This window comes from Dryobates pubescens, chromosome Z, assembly GCF_014839835.1.
Source record: "Dryobates pubescens isolate bDryPub1 chromosome Z, bDryPub1.pri, whole genome shotgun sequence".
NCBI classification, from domain to species: domain Eukaryota; kingdom Metazoa; phylum Chordata; class Aves; order Piciformes; family Picidae; genus Dryobates; species Dryobates pubescens.
This window is the reverse complement of record NC_071657.1, coordinates 100,006,834-100,025,540: the sequence shown is the minus strand read 5'-3', so window position 1 is coordinate 100,025,540 and position 18,707 is coordinate 100,006,834. Positions and strand designations below refer to the sequence as shown.

The 18,707-nt window shown below is 40.8% G+C and overlaps 1 protein-coding gene across 1 annotated transcript in view; it reads right to left on the bottom strand.

The window, feature by feature from the left end:
- Nucleotides 1-18,707, bottom strand: part of ZSWIM6 (zinc finger SWIM-type containing 6) — a 140,338-nt gene that overhangs the window by 40,441 nt on the left and 81,190 nt on the right. Inside the window, exons 2-4 of the mRNA XM_054177932.1 lie at nt 18,271-18,627; nt 8,516-8,664; nt 7,845-7,995 (exon numbers count right to left, since the gene is read on the bottom strand). Of these exons, the coding sequence (XP_054033907.1) occupies nt 7,845-7,995; nt 8,516-8,664; nt 18,271-18,627 (657 nt within the window). The remainder of the gene's footprint in view (nt 1-7,844; nt 7,996-8,515; nt 8,665-18,270; nt 18,628-18,707) is intronic.

Sequence of the window (18,707 nt, the reverse complement as noted above, 5' to 3'; positions counted from 1 at the left end):
CTTTTGTTCAGGTTTTTTGTTTGGTTACTTCAGGGTGCATGGGGCTTGGGGCTCTTTTGAGGGGATGAGGGGTGTCATTGGGTTTTTGTCTCTTTTTAAACTCCAGCACCTTTAAACATTCAAACTCAATCTGACTTCTACTTCAGTAAATAATTTACTACGAACTTCAGCAGCACCTCTGATCACAGCCTAATGTGCCCTTTCACTGCCTTTGCCACTGCCATGCAGGAAGCATCAGTGAAGTCCTAATGAAACGTTCGAGTGATCCAGTCAAGAGGCAATGCTGAAGTTCACAGTATTAGAGGTTGGAAGTGACCTCAAGAGATCATCAGGTCCAACCCCGCTGCTAAAGCAGTATCACTTAGGGTAGTCCACACAGGAATGCATCCAGGTGGGTTTTGAAAGGCTCCAGAGAAGGAGACTCCACAGCCTCTCCAGGCAGCCTGTTCCAGTGCTCTGTCACCTTCACTGTAAAGAAATTTCTCATCACATTGAGGTGAAATCTATGTTCAAGCTTGAACCTGTTGTTCCTTCTTATTATTGTGCACCACAGAAGAGTTTGGACCCCTCTGCTTGACACCCACCACTCAGATATTTATACACTTTGATGAGATCCCCTCTCAGCTTTCTCAAGACTAAACAGCCCCAAGGATCTCAGTCTCTCTTCACAGGGGAGATGTTCAAGTCCCCTAATTATCCTCACGACTCTCTGTTGGATTCTCTCCAGCAGTTCTCTCTCTTTCTTGAACTGGGGAGCCCAAAACTGGATGCAGTATTCCAGCTGTGGTCTCACCAGGGCAGAGTAGAGAGGTAGAAGAACTTCCCTAGCCTGCTGGACACACTTTTCTTGATGAATCCCAGGATACCATTGTCTCTCTTGGCCACAAGGGCACATTGTTGTTCCATGGAAAACTTGTTGTCCACCAGCACTCCAAGGTCTTTCTCCATGGAGTTGCATTCCAGCAGGGCAGCCCCTAACCTGTGCAGGTGCCTGGTGTTATTCCTTCCCAGATGCAGGACCTTGCACTTGTCTTTATTGAACTTCATGAGGTTTGCCTGCACCCAGCTCTCCAGCCTGTCCAGATATCACTGGATGGCTGCATAACCCAATGGGCTGTCAGCCACCCCCCACCCCCAGTTTTGTATCATCATCGAACTTGCTGAGGGTACTCTCAATCCCCTCATCCAGGTTGTTGCTAAAGGTATTGAACAAACTGGACCCAGTACTGATCCCTGGGGAACACCACTGGCCACAGGCTTCCAAGATGACTCTGTGCCACTGATGACCACCCTCTGAACTCTGTTGTTGAGCCAGTTTTCAATCCACCTCATGGACCAGCCATCTCTGCCACATTTCCTGAGCTCTTCTATGAGGATGCTATGGGAGACAGTATCAAAAACCTTACTGAAGTCAAGATATATGACATCCACTGCTCTTCCTTTGTCAGCCCATTTGGTCATGGTTTCATAGGAGACTATCAGATTAGTCAGGCAAGATCTCCCTCCCCTTGGTAAATCCATGTTGGCTACTTTACTGGTTAGAGATGACCTCCAGGATGAGCTGTTCCATCATCTTTTCAGGGATCAAGGTCAGGCTGACTGGTTTGTAGTTGCCTGGGTCCTCCTTCTAGCCTTATTTGAAGACTGGAGTGACATTGGCTTTCTTTCAGTCATGAGGCACCTCTCCTGTTCTCCATGACTTTTCAAAGATGATGGAGAAGTTCAGCAACAGTGTCAGCAGCTCTCTCAGCACTCGTGGATGTACCCCCATCAGGGCCCACGGACTTGTTTGTCTTTAGTTGGTATAGAGATCTCTAACTCAGTCCTGACTGACCAGTGAATGTCCACATCTCTCCAGTTCTGCTCCCTTGCTTCTAGAGACTGCGGTTCCTGAGGGCTGGTCTCAGGAGTAAAGACTGAGGCAAAGAAGGCATTCAGCAACTCCGCCATCTCTAAATCACCAGTTACTATGTCTCCTATATCATTCAGCACTGGGCCTACCTTTTGCCTGCTCTTCCTTTTATCATTGATGTATCTGAAAAAACTCTTCTTGTTCTCTTTCACCCCTCTGGCAAATCTCAGTTCCAAGGGGGCCTTGGCCTTCCTTGTTGCATCTCTACATTCTCTGGCTTTATCTCTATAATCCTCCAAAGGGACTACTCCTTTTTTCCACATATCGTAAACCTCCATTTTCTTTTTCAGTTTTACTAACAGTTCCCTGCTTATCCATGCAGGTCTTCTGCCTGTCTCATTTAATTTTTTTATCAAGGGAATGTATTTCTCTTGAGCTTAGATGAGGTAATATTTGAAGGTTAACCAGCTTTCTTGGGCCCCCTTTCCTTCCAGAGCCCTAGCCCACTGGATATTTTAAAGTAGAGTCTTGAAGAGGGCAAAGTTAGCCCTCTTAAAAGTGCAGGGTTGAAATTTTACTTATTACCTTGCTTCTTTGTTGATATTAAACTCTAACATGTCATGATCGCTACAGCCAAGATTATTCCCAACCTTAACATCTACAACCAGTCTGTCTTTGTTTGTTAATACCAGGTCCAACATTGCACCTCTCCCTGTTGGGTCTTCAACTACCTGCAGGAGAAAGCTGTCATCAGCGCACTGCTGGAACCTTTTGGACTGTTTGTGCTTGGCTGTGTGATCTTTTCAACTAACATCAGAGTGGCTGAAGTCACCCAGGAGCACCAAGGCACTAGATCTTGAGGCTAATTCCAGCTGCCTGTAGAAGGCCTTGTCAGTAGCTTCCTCCTGATTTGGTGGTCTGTAGTAGACACTCACAACCATATCACTCATGTTTGCATGTCCCTTCACTCTTACCCATAAGCTTTTAATGCTTTCAAGTTAAGTATGCTTAAAAACCTGTGTCAAGAAGGAACTAACAAAGTGGCCATATGCCCAGCAGTTGGCAGACAGCGAACCAGGACAAGCAAGGTTTTATTACGTAGAGTCTACAGTTGCATACTTTGTCCTAAGATTCATCACAGATGTTGAGCTGTTACCTACCCGTGAAATAAAGGAGACCACAGATAGCTTTGTTTTAACAACATACATATATACCACTCCCAGATTACTCTGAACAGTTAATACACAATATTAAGTATGCACACGCTTTTCATGTTAGACTTCTGACACCCTAGAAAATGACAAGACAGGAAGCCAACATTACTTTAGAACACAGTAACATCAACTCTTCAACCCCATGTGTGTATTATCTCCACCACTGCTGGCACAGGGCCATCCTGTTCCTCCTTCTGCAGCTTGCTATTGTAACTCTGGTCTCCTTTAAAATCTCCTTCAACTTTTTTACATTCACATTTATTTTTTTACCTAGAGAAGTGTGCTTCACCTGGAAAAAGGGGTATGCTTAATTTAAGTGAAACTAATGGTGAAACATTTATGTGAAAAGGTGAAGTCGTAGCAAAAAAATTGGCAACCGCTTGTAACTTGAGCACAAGGTAGAGTCAAGCTTGAGAGATGCATCCAGTTAAGTGTAATTTTGAGGGAACTTGCTAAGCACTGGTGGAGGGAATCCCGCTGATGCAGGGAAGAAAATGACAGTTTAGCAGCATAAACAAGCTGGAGGTGGAGAAACCATGTTCCACCCTTAGACTACTGCATACCTGAAATAAGTGAAATGTATTTTCAGTTGAAATTGTGCTATTCAGTCAACATATTTTGATACTGTTAAAAGACAGCTGAGCAGTTCAGGACTGACAGAACAAAGTCTGCCTGAGATTGCAAATACAGTAGCTGAGGTAGTAGCAAGCATAAGAGGTTGCAATGCAGCTTTTTCAGAGTGGCATCTATAATTCTGATTAAACAGAGGTAAACCAATCAATTCAATTAATCTAAAATATTGCTTATTCAATGCTGCAGGTAGACAAATTCAACCTCATCTACCTTCACATAGGTGTTGACAAGAAAATTATTCCTGGAGTGGTTGAGTTGGAAGGGACATTAGAGATCATCTACTCCAACACCCCTTCCAGTAGGCCAGGTTGCTCAAGGCCCCATCCAATCTGCCCTTGAACACCTCCACCCACAACCCCACAGGGCAACCTGTTCCTCACCACCCTCCAGGCAGCCAGCACCAGAACAAGAGGACACAGTCTCAGGCTACGCCAGAGGAGGATGTTAGGAAGAAGTTCTATACAGAGAGAGATTGGCCATTGGAATGGGCTGCCCTGGCAGGTGGTGGAGTCACCATTGTTGGAGGTGCTCAGGAGAAGACTTGATGGGGTGCTTGGTGCCATGGATTAGTTGTTTAGGTGGTGTTGGATTGGTTGACGGGTTGGACACGATGATCTTGAAGGTCTCTTCCAACCTGGTCTGGTCTATTCTATTCTATTCTATTCTATTCTATTCTATTCTATTCTCCCTGTAAAGAACTTCTTCCCTATCTCCAGTCTAAATCTGCCCTCCTCATGAGAAGCAAAGCAGTTTATTTTAACCCCCAACTCCAGATTTCACCCTCAGCTCATTACAGGCTCCAACCACAGGTATCCATACCAGACTCAGTTATCTGATCTCTGTTCAAGAGTCACAAGCATCAGGACCACCACTACAGTTCCTCTGCCACACAGCATCTCCTGGCAGCATCAGCTCTGCTCCTTTGCTCCACAACCCAGCTTTGTCATCCACCTACTTCTCTCTTCATGTTGCTTTTGTGTCTTCCCTGGTTTGCTCAGAACCTTTTTATGCCAGGGACCATCACATCTGATGGTATGGAGCCCAACCCAAGATGACCTTACTTCTGCTCAGACCCTTTTTGTGACATCACAGCTGAGTGCATGGAGTCTAACCCAAGATAATGACAGTTCCAGGACAGGAAACTGCTTCAGTAGAAGGCTTTCAGACTGTTCTTGAGTCACATGTACAAAGCCATGGCTTAACCCTCCTCACCCCTTCTCCCCCATCACTACAAATGCTTTTTGCTGCTCTTACAAACACTTTAATTTTGCCTATTCATAATACTCAGGGAGCTAGTTCTGTTGAGTGTTACTCGCTCATCTAATCAAATAGCTGCCAAATTCATTATTCCTAATTTATACACCAGCTGTGGGAGTGCTCTGTTCTTAGCTCTCTGGCTGCAGGAGTTCACCAGATGAGCAATCCCCAAAGGCAGACCTAGTAAGGAAAAGAAGAGGAAGAAAAAGTGGTGTCAATCACAGCCTTCACTAAAGTAGTTTCTGTAGAAGCATTATGTGAAGCTGCCTCCGTGTAAACACCTCTAGAAAAGAGGCAAGGATGTGCTGTGCTTCAGACTTCTGTAGTTATTAAAACTCTTTGCCCAAATAACTGATACAGCAAAACACAACATGGAACTTGGTATTCTGTCAGGGAAAGAATGAAACTGGTTTGATGAAACAAGAAGAGGAGCCACTAAGAAAATTTAACAAAACCTTTTATGTTTACTGGCAGCACATGGTATGATTGCTAGAGGTTATAATAGATGGAGAACACATTTCTGCATCTCCCACCACATACCAGGTCAACCCATGTGAGCCACGAAGCATGAGACCCTTCAGTTTTCAGTAGTGTGGTGGAACACAATTTTGGTATATACATATCCAGCTAAGCATGTGCCCTGCTTGGCAATAGCTTTTATTCCCCAACAAGCCAAGGAATCAAAAAAATTATACACAAGAAGGGTTGTTACACTTTAAACAAGTAGTTACATCTACACTCTTGATAGAGCTTTGCCTGCTCTGATATTATGGCCTTCCACCACAGATCTCTTAACCTCATCAAGATCACTAGTACTTTATTAATGCTAAACAGTTTGCCCCCTGTCATTGCCCCACCAGTCAACATGAATCAGTCATGGTCATCTTTAACCAGTGGGAAACAAAGCTTTGCTCTTCATGTGTCCTTTCTAAATGCAATGTTATTCTTGATTGGATTTGATTTCATTTTGTTTGATTTAAAATATATCTTTACATTCAGGAATTATGGCCTCTTCTTTGCAGTATTTACATAATGTCCCATTAGGTATCATCTGTAAGGTTTTTGTCTGCATTTTATTTAGTATTCATTTATATATTCCATGCCACATAAATCGGGCAAAGCTATATTAACCCAAACTCCTTTAAGTTTAGACTTGAAGTGTCTTTCCAGACTGAGTGCAAGCAAAGGTAACTACTCAAAGTTCTATGAACCACAAGGCCATTTCATTTAGGCTGTCTTCAGCTTTGAGGAAGCCTCCAGAACAGCATCCAAAACCTTACTACAGCTAGGATAAATACGTGAATCCCTCTAGCTGTACATGCAGTGAATTATCAACTAGAGAAACCACCTAGTTTTATCAATGTATTTAGGTTTCCTCATTTTTATTTTCTACATACTTATACATCAATTGGTTAATAGTTGGTTGCAGTACATCATACCTAGGAAAGCAGTGCTTGCAGTTATTTAGCATTCTTTCCAGCTACCTACCCACCTTTAAAATATTATGAATCTCATGAGGTTCAGTAAGGCAAAGTGCAAGGTAGGTCCTTCACCTAGGTTGTGGCAATCCTCAATATCAATACAAGCTGAGGGTGACAAAATTGAGAGCAGCCCTGCAGAAAAGGACCTAAGGGTACTGGTGTATGAGACGCTGGACATGAGCCATGTGCATTTGCAGCCCATAAGGCCAATCGTATCCTGGGCTGCATCAAAAGAATCATGGCTACAGGCTGAGAGAGGTGATTCTGCCACTCTACCCTGCACTGGTGAGACCTTACTTGGAATGCTGTGTCCAGAACTAAGGGGTCCCCGAACACAAGAGAGACATGGACCTCCTGGAGCAGGAGAGCCACAAAGAGGGCTGAAAGAATTTGGGATGTTCAGCTCAGAAAGAAGAAGGTTCTCTGGAGACCTTACAGCTACATTTCAGTATCTGAAGGGGGCCTACAGCAAGGCTGGGGAAGGACTGTTTATAAAGGCTTGCAGCAATAGGATGAGTGGCAATTGTCTGAAACTGGAGCAGGCTGGATTTAGGTTGGACATAAGAAAGAAGTTCTTTACAATGAAAGTGGTAAAATACTGGAACAGCCTGCACAGGCATGTGGTTGAGATCCTGTCCCTGGAGAGCTCGAGATCAGACTTGATGTGGCCCTGGGCAGTGTGATCTAGGTGGAGCTGTTCCTGCTTACTGCAGGGGGCTTGGACAAGGTAGCCTCTGAGGGTCCCTTCCAATCCAATCCGTGACTCTGCAAATCTATCAGTTGCAGTTACCTTCAAGCCATTTTGAATTCTCCCTCACTAACACAAATTCCTATAGATTTTGAGAATTACTAGAGTGGTAGTTCAAAATTTTATTATCAAGTTTCTGGAACACTTCAGAGTAAGTGTTCTCAGGCCTTACCAGTTTAAATACTCCTTCCTCATTTCAATTTCTCTTTCCACTGTACAACTAAGTCATGTACCTGGTCACAACTATAAAGCAGTGTGAACTGTTTTAGCCCTTTTTATTTGATCTTCTTTCCTGCTCAGTAATGGACTTCTACTTTCTTCTGCTGCTACTCTAAAGGAATCTTCTCTCATTGCCTTGCTTTTCTATCTAGCTCTGTACTGATTTCTTCCTTAACCTCTTTGACTTAGCACTAGTGGCCTTTATACTTACCCTTCTGTTGCACTTATTTCACACTGTGCTTCCTCCACTCCAGCTGCAGCTGTGTCACAGTGTAGATTAGAAATGCAATTCTGTCCAACCTCAACCAAACAAGCGAAATTGCAGAAAAGTCTAATCGGCTTTACCTAGTGCCACAACAAAGTTCCTCTCCACCCTGAATATGTAATTGTTTCTTCATTATGCATATAAACACCTAAATGATTTTGAAGTCTGCATTTACCCAATTCATCCCAGAGCTGCCTATACTTGTCAGTCATTGCAGTTCCTTGTTGCCTCCAAAGCGACAGGCGAGGGTCAGCCATGAACTGTTCTGTTATCAATGTCAGCATGCGAGCTCCATTTGAATCTCTCATCTTTAGCATCTCTCGCACCTAGGAAACAAGTCTTTTAATACAAACTGAAAAAAAAACCCCACAATGAAATCACAGAACAGATAATATGCTGCAGTATTAAATATTCCACCTCTGTAAATTTGGAATATGATGTGAAATTTTTAAGTTAAAAAAACCAAATATTTGTCTCCCCAATTTTAACAATTTTGTTTTCAGTATCTCACTGCAATCCCTCAAAGACACTTTTATCACAAGCAGTCCACAGCTGTATTACAAAAACTGCAGCAACACTAATTTCTACAGGTTTTTCCAACATTTTGGAAGTGGGAAGGAGCACAGCAAAGCTGCAGATGATTGAAAGGCTACTTCACATCCTTATACTTATCTCAAGACGTATCAGATTGCAGCACATAGCTGTACAAACTCGCAATTAAGTTGTCATCATGTTCCCAAGGCTTTGGCTTGTTTTAGAACAACAGGACTTTGCACAAGGCACAAACAAGTATAAACTGGCTTGGGGAATGGAGGAGAGAAAAAAAGTTTAGAGTACTCAACACACCTTTGCAAAAAGCAAATTGAGCTGCTTCCCTGATCCATGGTATCCACCCTGGGAAAGGAAGAGTTTAACCTGTTCTTGGACCTGTTCCTCGTCCAAATGCCAGCAGTTTTCATCATCTATGCTAGCACCTGCTGTTGGGTCAGGAGCACCTGCAAGCAGCAAGAAAAGAATTCATTATGTTCTATTATGAAGAAGTGAGGCTCATGGATCCAGGGCAGAAGCCTACTGCAGAGTAGTAGCTTTTAGGATTTGTGTTTGTCCTGTTTTGGATGATTTTGCTTTAATTTAAGCACTCTTCAAAACAGACTTAATTTTATTCTCAGCACTTTTAAGCACTTAGAAATTACAGTCTATGACAAAGTATATGTATTTTATAACAAAACATTAAAATCAAGATGAGGGTTTTTTCCTCCCATTTGATCAGCTATACTTGAACACTTTTATAAGGAAAATTAGAAAATTAGACTTTGCACAGTATCTCTACAACTGTGATGCTAAAACCACTCTCCCCAAAACACCTGTGTATTTCCTGTACCTTCCACAATCTTGTTCAGGTTTAAGTGACTGCTAGTGAGCGCTGCTATTGATGGACATGAGGAAAATCATCACCCTCGGTGCCTCTGAGCTGTGATGGTCTGCAAACCTAAACAAAGAGTATAAAAAAATCCCCAAACAAATCCAAGGTCTTAAAGCACTAAAGGCATTTCTATCCTAAATAAGAGTTAGAGATATGTGAAACTGATTCTGGTTCAATACAAGCATTTTTACATAGGCAATATCATCAGCACAAAGTCAGTTCAGAGCAACTCTACCTGAATTAGCCTAGTATGAAGTGACTTACATTTACATCAGCCAGTGCCATTGGTCACAGGATGCTCTAAACTCAGTGTCTGTGGTTGTGATGAGTGACCTTCCACCTCTTCTAAAGGCTGACAGAATTAACTAAAACAAGTTCTTGCACTTTCAGAAATCTATATTTTTCTGAAGAAGGCTGCATTTCTACTAGATCGTTTTTAAAAGGTATTCAAATTGAAAAGGCTGGAAAGCACTTGTCCAGACTGCCAGGGAAATAACTCAAGGTAGTGCACCAATATACCAATGTAAGGTATTTTAAACGTGCCCAAGACTCAAGTTAATTTGATATGTTGATTTTGGGCTTGTCACAACTGTGAAATCTCTATCTCCGTTAGGGTTTGAGATGGTGTGAGAAACTGAATCATGTTACACACTCTAACACTTAGATCCAAGTTCATATTAACTCTGTAGTCAAAAAACACACCAAAAAAGCCCACCCCAAAACAACCCCCCTAAACCAAACCAAAGCAAAAAGACAGACACAAAACAAAACAAAAAGCTCTCCGCTCTTTCCCCCCACCCCCACCCCCTCCACACAAAAAAAGACAAAACAACCAAAACCAAACCATCAACATCAAACAAAACTCCCACAGCTGTCAGGGAAGGAATATTACATAGTCAGATTTTTTAAAACTTGCCTTTACAAAGAAGTCCTGAGAACTTGAAATGCAAAGATAGATACAACTGTTCAGGGCTACAGGAATGAACCACCTATTCTATCAATACAGGGCTTCACTTCATCATTTCAGAGGTATCTCCTGTCTACTAGTTGCTCAGTAAATAGAATTTTTTTAAAATCCTCCACCCCAGCAACTTCCTCAACTGCATCCAGCTTCAGAGCATGCAGCTGAGAATGCTGCACTACTATATAAGAACATGTATACAGAGAGAAGCACACACGTATTTAGATCACTAAGAAATTGTGTCTTTGAAGATGTCAATGAACTCTTCTGCCTTTCACAGAAATACTAACAGTGTGTCAGAAGACAGGAATCAAGTCTAAGACGTGGAATGAAAAGCCTCCTCTTCTGTGAATGCTTCTTTCTATAACATCTTAGTTTTAAGGGACTTTTCAATTCAGCCAGCAACATGAAACATACTGGTAAGGCTTCAGTTGCAAGTAAGATAAAAGCAGAAATCAAGCCACATGAGAACAAGGAGTGCAGCTGTTGCACAGACCCAGGTTTGTAGTATCACCTTCCAAATAGTTTAAATATTTCATTGCTCTAAAACAGAGAAAAGGAAGACCTGTGGAAAGGAACTGTATAGAGGCACCAACATGCAAAATACACTTACATTTATCCTTTACTTCAATGGAGACTTATCTTTCAGTAATCTTGGGATAGCTGCTTTTAAATTGAGTTAAAAATAGCTCAAGATTCCTCAGCTAAGTTTTCCTATTTAAGGAAAAAAACCCTAAAATTCCTTTTGGAACTGTTTACATTTTATCAAAAGCTCATAGGTCAGTTTGTGCTAGAAGGTTAAGTTTCAGCACAGCTACCACAGATTCCTTAACAACAGGGTTCTTTCAGAGGAACAACAGTGCCTGCTGTCTGGAGCCAGCAGCACTGACCCCACAAGAGCCTCTTCTCCCAGCACAATTCCAAATATACTGTTCCCAAGGGCTCAGCATTACTATACTTACACCAGTGTTATTTTCATGCCAGTAGACTAGAAGACTGTAAAAGCTGACTGCAAAAGCTGAGGGTCTGAGCACTGCAATGCTGTACAGCACAGTACTGTGGATATGTCCAATTCAGAGCAGTATTTCCTTACAAGATCTCACAGAGGCTACACCAAATATGACCAAAATTTCTAATTAGGATATACAGAAGAAATTCATGCAACTACCAGCTACAGTTGTAATTCTCTGATTTTTCAACACTGTTGATAGTCTTCAGCAATAGCCATGGGCTAAGAAGGCACAGAGATGGTGTGTCCAATCAGGTACGAGTCCAAACTGCCTTTCCACCACGGCAGCAATCCACCGTACTGTCACTGGGGAAGTCTCAGTTTCCACTGTCCATGTAACTCTTGTTCTGTGGTTGAGACAGGGTCAGTTCCAAGTCTCTCAATCAGGCACTTTTCAAAAATCACTATGGTCACAAAGTCAGGTGAATACTAACTGATGCAGCCTGTTTCCTCTCCCACTCAAACACAGATCACCCAGCACAACAGACAGAATTTCTACACTGCCACTTTTTCGCTGAAGACATGAGACCAGTTTGGCTGTGGAGAAGAATACCGGCAGTCTTGGATTTAATCTCTGCAAGCACAGTTTGGTACCAAGATCAAACCCTGTTCCCCACATGTAAACCAGGGATAAGCATGAATTACGTGCTTTAGGGGGGTGTCATAAAGATAAATTATTTCACATCTGAACTATGAAAATGAAAAGCACGGTATAATTATACTGAACAGTACAATCTGTAATTAAACTGTGCCAGTTTGTAGACACTAACACATCCATCTCCCTCCCTCCAACCTCTGGCTTTAGCTTCTATCGTGACTGATCCTTGAAACAGGTTTTATGTTCATGTACTTACAGTTAAATACAATAAATCAGGTACTTACACTCCATGTACAGATACAGACATACAGACTTACTACCTCTCTTTTACTAAAATTATTAAGTTGAATGTTTAGCAATCAAAGCATGAATATTGTGCACAACAGTTTGTAAGACTGACACCCAAATGAAATTTGAAAACCAGCTAATAGCCTTTTATGCTCATGGTCACAGCAGGTTACATGTTAAATACAATCAACTCCTAAGGTCTAGGAAGCAGAAGCATTTTTTTTAAATGCTTTGATCATAGATGTAGCAATTTTAAGAGCAACCGCTTTCAAAAACAACCAATCACATCCAGCAATTTGAGTTGCATATGGAGAACTTAACCTGAAAAAGTAAGCAGAGGTGAAGTAAGATGCATTGACTAAATCAGGGTAAGAACTGCCCACATTGCAAACTACTTAGGTGAAGATCAATGGTGAAATCTGGTTACCACAACAGAAAATAGTCTTGAAGGCAATCTGCTTCCGTTACCCTTATTTCTGCAGTATCATAAGAGCTGGCTTCAAATGAAACCATGCAATATTATTCACTCATAGCCATACTGAAAATTCTTAAAACTTCATTTTCTACAACTTTTGTCAAATTTATAGTACATATGAACTGTAGATGAGTTAAATTTTATTAAATGCTTTCTCATGGCACTATTAAGAAGAACACCTCATAGAAAATGTATTACACACAAAAAGCATGATTTACAGAGAACTATACAAGGACTATACAAGGTCCCAGCTAGAAACTAACACTGCTGTATGTTGATTCACAACAGAATAGTTATTAATGTTACAAACTCAAAATTATTACCAAAAAAACCCCAAATATCATAAAATTAAAAACTCCAAATACACTCCCCAAAGGATGCAAAGTTCAGACAAGTCACTTCATCTCCTACTAAATTTCAGAACTCTTAGGTGGGATGTAACACCTGTTCAGCAGCGCACAGCATCAACGAAAAAGAGAAATGGCTGTGAAGCAGCCAGTGATAGCAACAGAAAACACAATGACAGGACAGGCTGTGCTGACTTATTGAAGAAGGCTAGCATGTCTCCCAGCAAGTTTTTAACTTAAAAAACATAAAACAAAAAATTTCCTTTCTATCTGCACATACATCAAAATGCACAAACTTATCTGCTGACAGATAAAACCTCTTTTAAAGTCCAGGTCTCAAGATCATAGAGTGGTAAGTTTCTAAGTCTACTTGTACGCAGCAGACAATAGAACTTCCTTATCGGTGCAGACTAGCATATCATATTTTCATTTATCTTTACCTTCTATATCTCAAAACAAAATCCCATTATGTTCTATATAACAAGTATTATGTTAACTGCATAATGTACTTGAAAATACCTTTCCTAAAAATCTTAATTTCACTAATCAAATTTCTTCCATGTTATTGTGCAGCTATCACTCTTGCCTTACATTTTACACATTATTACTTATTTACTTCTACATGAGTTTCTGAAATTTCTTTAGTTTTGGCTAGACTTCTTGTAACTTCCTTCCCAGTTCTGGTTCAATAAATGATTCTAATACTAAGCATTGAGACACTTCACTTTCCTGCCTCTTCTAAACAAACTGACCTGATATTTCCTACATTGTCTTTTGCAACCAGTCTCTCAATGAATTTTGTCTGTTTAAACAGGACCATATGAATAATTCCATCTATTTTTTTTTCCTCTTTAATAATGTATCTTCTTTAACATTAAATGTTTCCTTTTGGGGAATACATTGTATTTGGCTGTTCATTCTATCCTACCCCATAATTTTCCACAAAAGTCTCCATTTCAGTTAAATACACTAACTTCATATTAAAACATATTCCTCTGTAGCCCGGGATTGCCCTTTGGAACTTACAATATAGAGGAACAACAACAGATACTATGAACATTTTTTTGGAGCTATTTTTTTGTACAGATATTTCTTTTCTTGAATACTGTCACCAGAACTAGTATGTTACAGACCAATGTTAGCAGACGATGTACCTAGGCCTGCTTCAACAAAGAAACAACTTCCCAGGCTTCTTGTACTGGTGAGCGACTGATGTTCTGAGTAAAAGAATCAGAGAATGGAAATCTGGAGAAATCCACATAGCTCCTCTAGAACTGGAGATTGCAACAGCAGCACTGAACATTCAGGAAAGAAACAACACAGCTTCAAACATCAATAGTTAAATTAGTTTGCTAGGCTGTCCTTATACCAATAAAAGGTAGACCCTTCTTCACTATGCACCTAATACAAAACCAATGCTAACATGAGGTTAATATGTAAACAGACTTACCTCATACACAGGCACCCCTCCCCCAAACTTGAAGATACTTTCCTATTTCCACTCAAATTCTCAGGAACATAGTTTAACCTTGACTTTCCAAGCAATTTAAGTTTCATACCAAAGAAAAGACAGATCCAAATGACAAATGTAGCTGGCAATTGGCTGTCATGCCCATACAAACCTGCCAGCTCCACTGCTATAGCAGTACAAAAATTTATCAGGAAGGAAAAGACTCAACTAAGCAGGACCCAAATCTACATCCAGCTTCCTAAGTCAGCATCCCAGATTGAAATCCAATGTGAAGCCAAGAGTTAGCAGAGAGGGCATCAAGGAATCAGTACAAATACCTACAGCTGCCTTCAAGTATAGAAGATTCGACCCCACAGATCTGCAGTTTTGAAATCCTCAGGAACACAAACAGCTGGAGCAGAGTCACATGAGAAAATCAAAAGGCAGTAAGTCTTCTCAAATGTAAGACATGCTTTTATGCGCTAAGAACATACAAAATCCTCTTGTAATGTAATCACCATCAAGTGAAAGTCAGCATGGCAAATGCAGAAACCGATTCCTAATAAATTGTTCAGTTCTCCTGAAGAAGTTAGTGAACAGACAACACATTCCAATATTTCTAACAGCACCCTCTTATCCTTCGTTGAAGAGGCTCAGCTGTGAAGAAAGGAAAGATATGGTATCACCTGTATTCACCAAGGAACTCAAGAAGGATTAGTCATTTCAAAACCCATGTAATTAGTGTAAGTCACTGTCCTGGTTTGAGGCCAGGCAGATCCTGTATTGCCCCCCTCACACAAATGGATTGCAAAAGATGGAAAGTTTAAATGGAAACCACAGTAAGTGTTTTATAGACGCTACAAAGAATAGTGACAGAAGAATCCCAAAGCATACAGAGTCCCCTATACTACACCCAAAAGCCTCCCAACACTTCCCTTCTCCCCACCTGAGGATATACCCAAAACCCCAAGGGCTCTTTCCACGCCCCTTCCCCCTCAACCCTCCCCCCCACTGCTAGGCTGGTCTCAGGCTGGCCAGGTCTGAGACTGCTGCTCCCCGCTTCTCCTCCTGGCATTAGGCCTAGCCAGGCCTAAGAGGCCTTGAGATACTCCCCCACCATTACCTGATAGGGAGCATCTCTCATGGGAGCAGAGAGGGAAGAAAGAGGAAGAGGAAGAGAAAGACTTCACAGATGGATTTATAGGGCACAGGATATTATGGGTATGAAATACACTACTTCCTTTGTCCACCTTATTGGGTGGACACTGGGGACACTGGAGGTGCAACTTCTGTGGCAAGAACAGGAGGCACCCAGCTTAAACTGCCTTAGTCACTTCACTCGTTGAAACCTCCCTCACAAGGACGTGAGGCCAAAGTCAGACACAGAATGCTGCAGAAGAGAATGCTGAGCAAATGAACAATTATACAATTCACCTTTTGTGAAAGGAAAGTGCTGCAAAGCTCTTTCATCTCCATAGGCAGTTCATAAACTAATCAACAAGACAACTGTGGTCACAGCGCATTACAACCCAGGTCATTCTTAAGCACAAATTTCTTTCATTTATCATTGAAACCACATAAAAAGTAGGACTAGTCCAGCAACCACGAGAGGGAGGGAAATGTGTTAAAAAAAGAAAAGGAAAAAAAAAGGAAAAAAAAGCTTTTACATAAAGACTGAATTTAATACACCTGTAGGTATCACTAATGAGAATTTCCTTATCCAATTCCAGATTCAAAACTTCCCTTTGACCAAAGCTGTTTCTGGTGTTTCTAAATGTGCCAGGTCTCCTTTCACTTTTATGAGCACGTTTTTCTAAGTTTTCCTCTTACTAACCTGTGCCTTCAAGCAGTGTTCAACATAAATCCTCTTCAAACACCAGTTTACTGAAGTTAAACTGTTCAGGGCAAGACAGGGATACAACAGAGTTTTGTATTACACACTGAACATCTGCAGCACAGTAGATCTGACAGCATGAATAGTGAACTGACGTTCACCGGCCTATGCTGCTGGAACCAGCTCTCTTTTGGTTAACTTTATTAATTTAAGGCATTTGATGAAAGATCAAAATAACAGAGTTACTGTATGAATGCCAAAACAATGCTTATTTGCTACACGACAGTAACTTACTTTACCCTTAAAAGAATTCTGCAATTTCTTAACATTGTGAAACACTGAAAAAAATCTGACACAAAAAGCAGGAGACCATAGGTTCTGTTTTGTAACCCATCTTTCTTTGGTAATAGCAGTTTGTTTTCTTACACTGACTGGTTTTTTTATTATTTTTTTTTAATTTATTAAGAAATAAAATCAATAAAGACATACAACAATTCACTTACTAGGAAAACAGCTCCATTTTGGTTTTGTGGATAATTCTAAACTGCTGTACTCTTATAATGAAATTTCATAATTAATGATCATCTTAGTTATTTCTTTCCTGTTCTTTTTGCTGTTAAATACTAATGAGTAATGAGGTATTTTGACAATAAGAAAATGGCTGACAAAGACTAACATGCCTATAATTAGTATAATTACAGAGTTAATGTTGATCAAATTTAAGCACTCTGCAACAGCTTCTCAATTCTCCTACATTAGCCATAATGTAGCTAATGTAGTCATATATAGACATCGTTTATCTTTCCTTTCCCACACCTGCCTTCCCGGTTTTTTAATCACCTCTGACTCAATTTTCTGTGTCACTCTCATACTCACCAAAATTCCTCATTCCCCTTAATTCTCCATGTTTAGGCTATTACCAATTCTAATGCATTATGTACCTTGATCTTAGAACACCTAAGCATCCTCCTGTATGGCTTTATGTTTTAGCTTCCCTTTCCTTCCCCCAACACCAGGCAGCTCTGCCAACCTCCTTATGATCCATAACCACTACAGCAACCAGCTTCCTCTGGCCATATCCCACATAGTCCCTAAAGCCAAAAAAAAGAACATTGCTCCTGCAAATCACCTTCATGTAGCACCATCTGCCTGGACCTGACAGAGCTACTAGACCCTAAGGAGAGGGGCTAGGCTGCAGATGAGTCTTGTTACTGACAGAATCCCTTCTTTTGTTCTGACTACACTGTACCTAGCACACATTATTTTCTTTCTCTAATACTAAGTAGCCTTGTTACATCTGCATGGCAAATTCCTTGAAATAGCGGTAATCCCTTTTAAATATCTAAAACACAAAAATTGTTCCTGTCAATGAACAAATAGGTATTTTGAGTTGTTCAAATAACTTATTCTTCCCATCTAAACTGCCCTTACACCTCACCTTAGAGAACACTTCTATCAGGTGACCTTGTAAGGACACAGAGATTTAATAAACGAGCTGGATCACCTCAAACCCACCCTCTTGCTGCTTTCCATTCAGCAAGATCCATAGAAAACCCTCCTCAGATGCCTCAAGTCACACCCAGGATAAGACAAACATAAGACATTCAATACAAGAAACAGCCATTAAAACCATGTGCAGCAAAAAAGCAGGGAAGACCAAGACATTTGCCAAAGCTGTATGCTGCTGCAGAATCAAAATGAAAAAGGAACTAAAAGAGAGATCCCAAAGGATAATAAAAGTATATCTAATGAAAGGAAAAAAAAAAATCCCACAACAACAAAAACACCGCTAAGTAATACCTACTTCCTTTATGCTTCGTAATTAAAACAAGATTACCCAATCAAAATGTCAGAAGATTAGTTCAAAAAGAACTAAATAACAAGCATAAGATGATTATTGGTAGGTTGGTTCCTTTAAGCAATGTGGCAATACAAAGATCACTGCTAAACCCAGAGCTTCATAGCTGGAAAACACAAGTGTGAAGCAGATCAGGCCACATATTAACCACACTGAAGACAAACTTAATACTTATGGATGAATTATTTTCTCTTCTGGAAAGTGTTGCTTTCTAAACATCTTAAAGCAAAGCATGCTCTGTAGTAAATACAACAGGATTGCAGAATAATTCAGGATGGAAAGGACCTCAGCAGGTCACGCTCCTGAATGTCACCCAAAAAGTTCAATACCAAAGAGGGAACGAAGCAAAAGGACTCACCATGGACTTGGTTAATTTCTGAATTCTGAGAAAGAATTTCATCTGCTAATTTTTGAGCAGTTGGCAAAACTTCTGTGTGGTGCACTGTGATCAAATACTGTACAAATTTTTGTAGTTGGTCTCTGTTCATTTGAAAGAGTGTCTCTGAAATGGGAAGATGCAGTTTGACCTGATCTGGCTTGCGGATCCGATATAAAGAGAGTGCCACAACATGGGCACAGTAAAATATGTCCTTGTTTCCACAGCTACAGGTCACTGAGGTAATCTTGCAACGATCAAAGCTGATAGCTACATTGCAAACAGTTTCTGGCTCCGATTGCATTGCAGGCTCTGTCACTGTGCCACTCAAGTGGAAACCTGTACAAGGAAAAAGCAACAACTTAATAACAAATAAAACACTGTATCTCTTTATCAAGAACCTCTTGTTAAAGTCATAA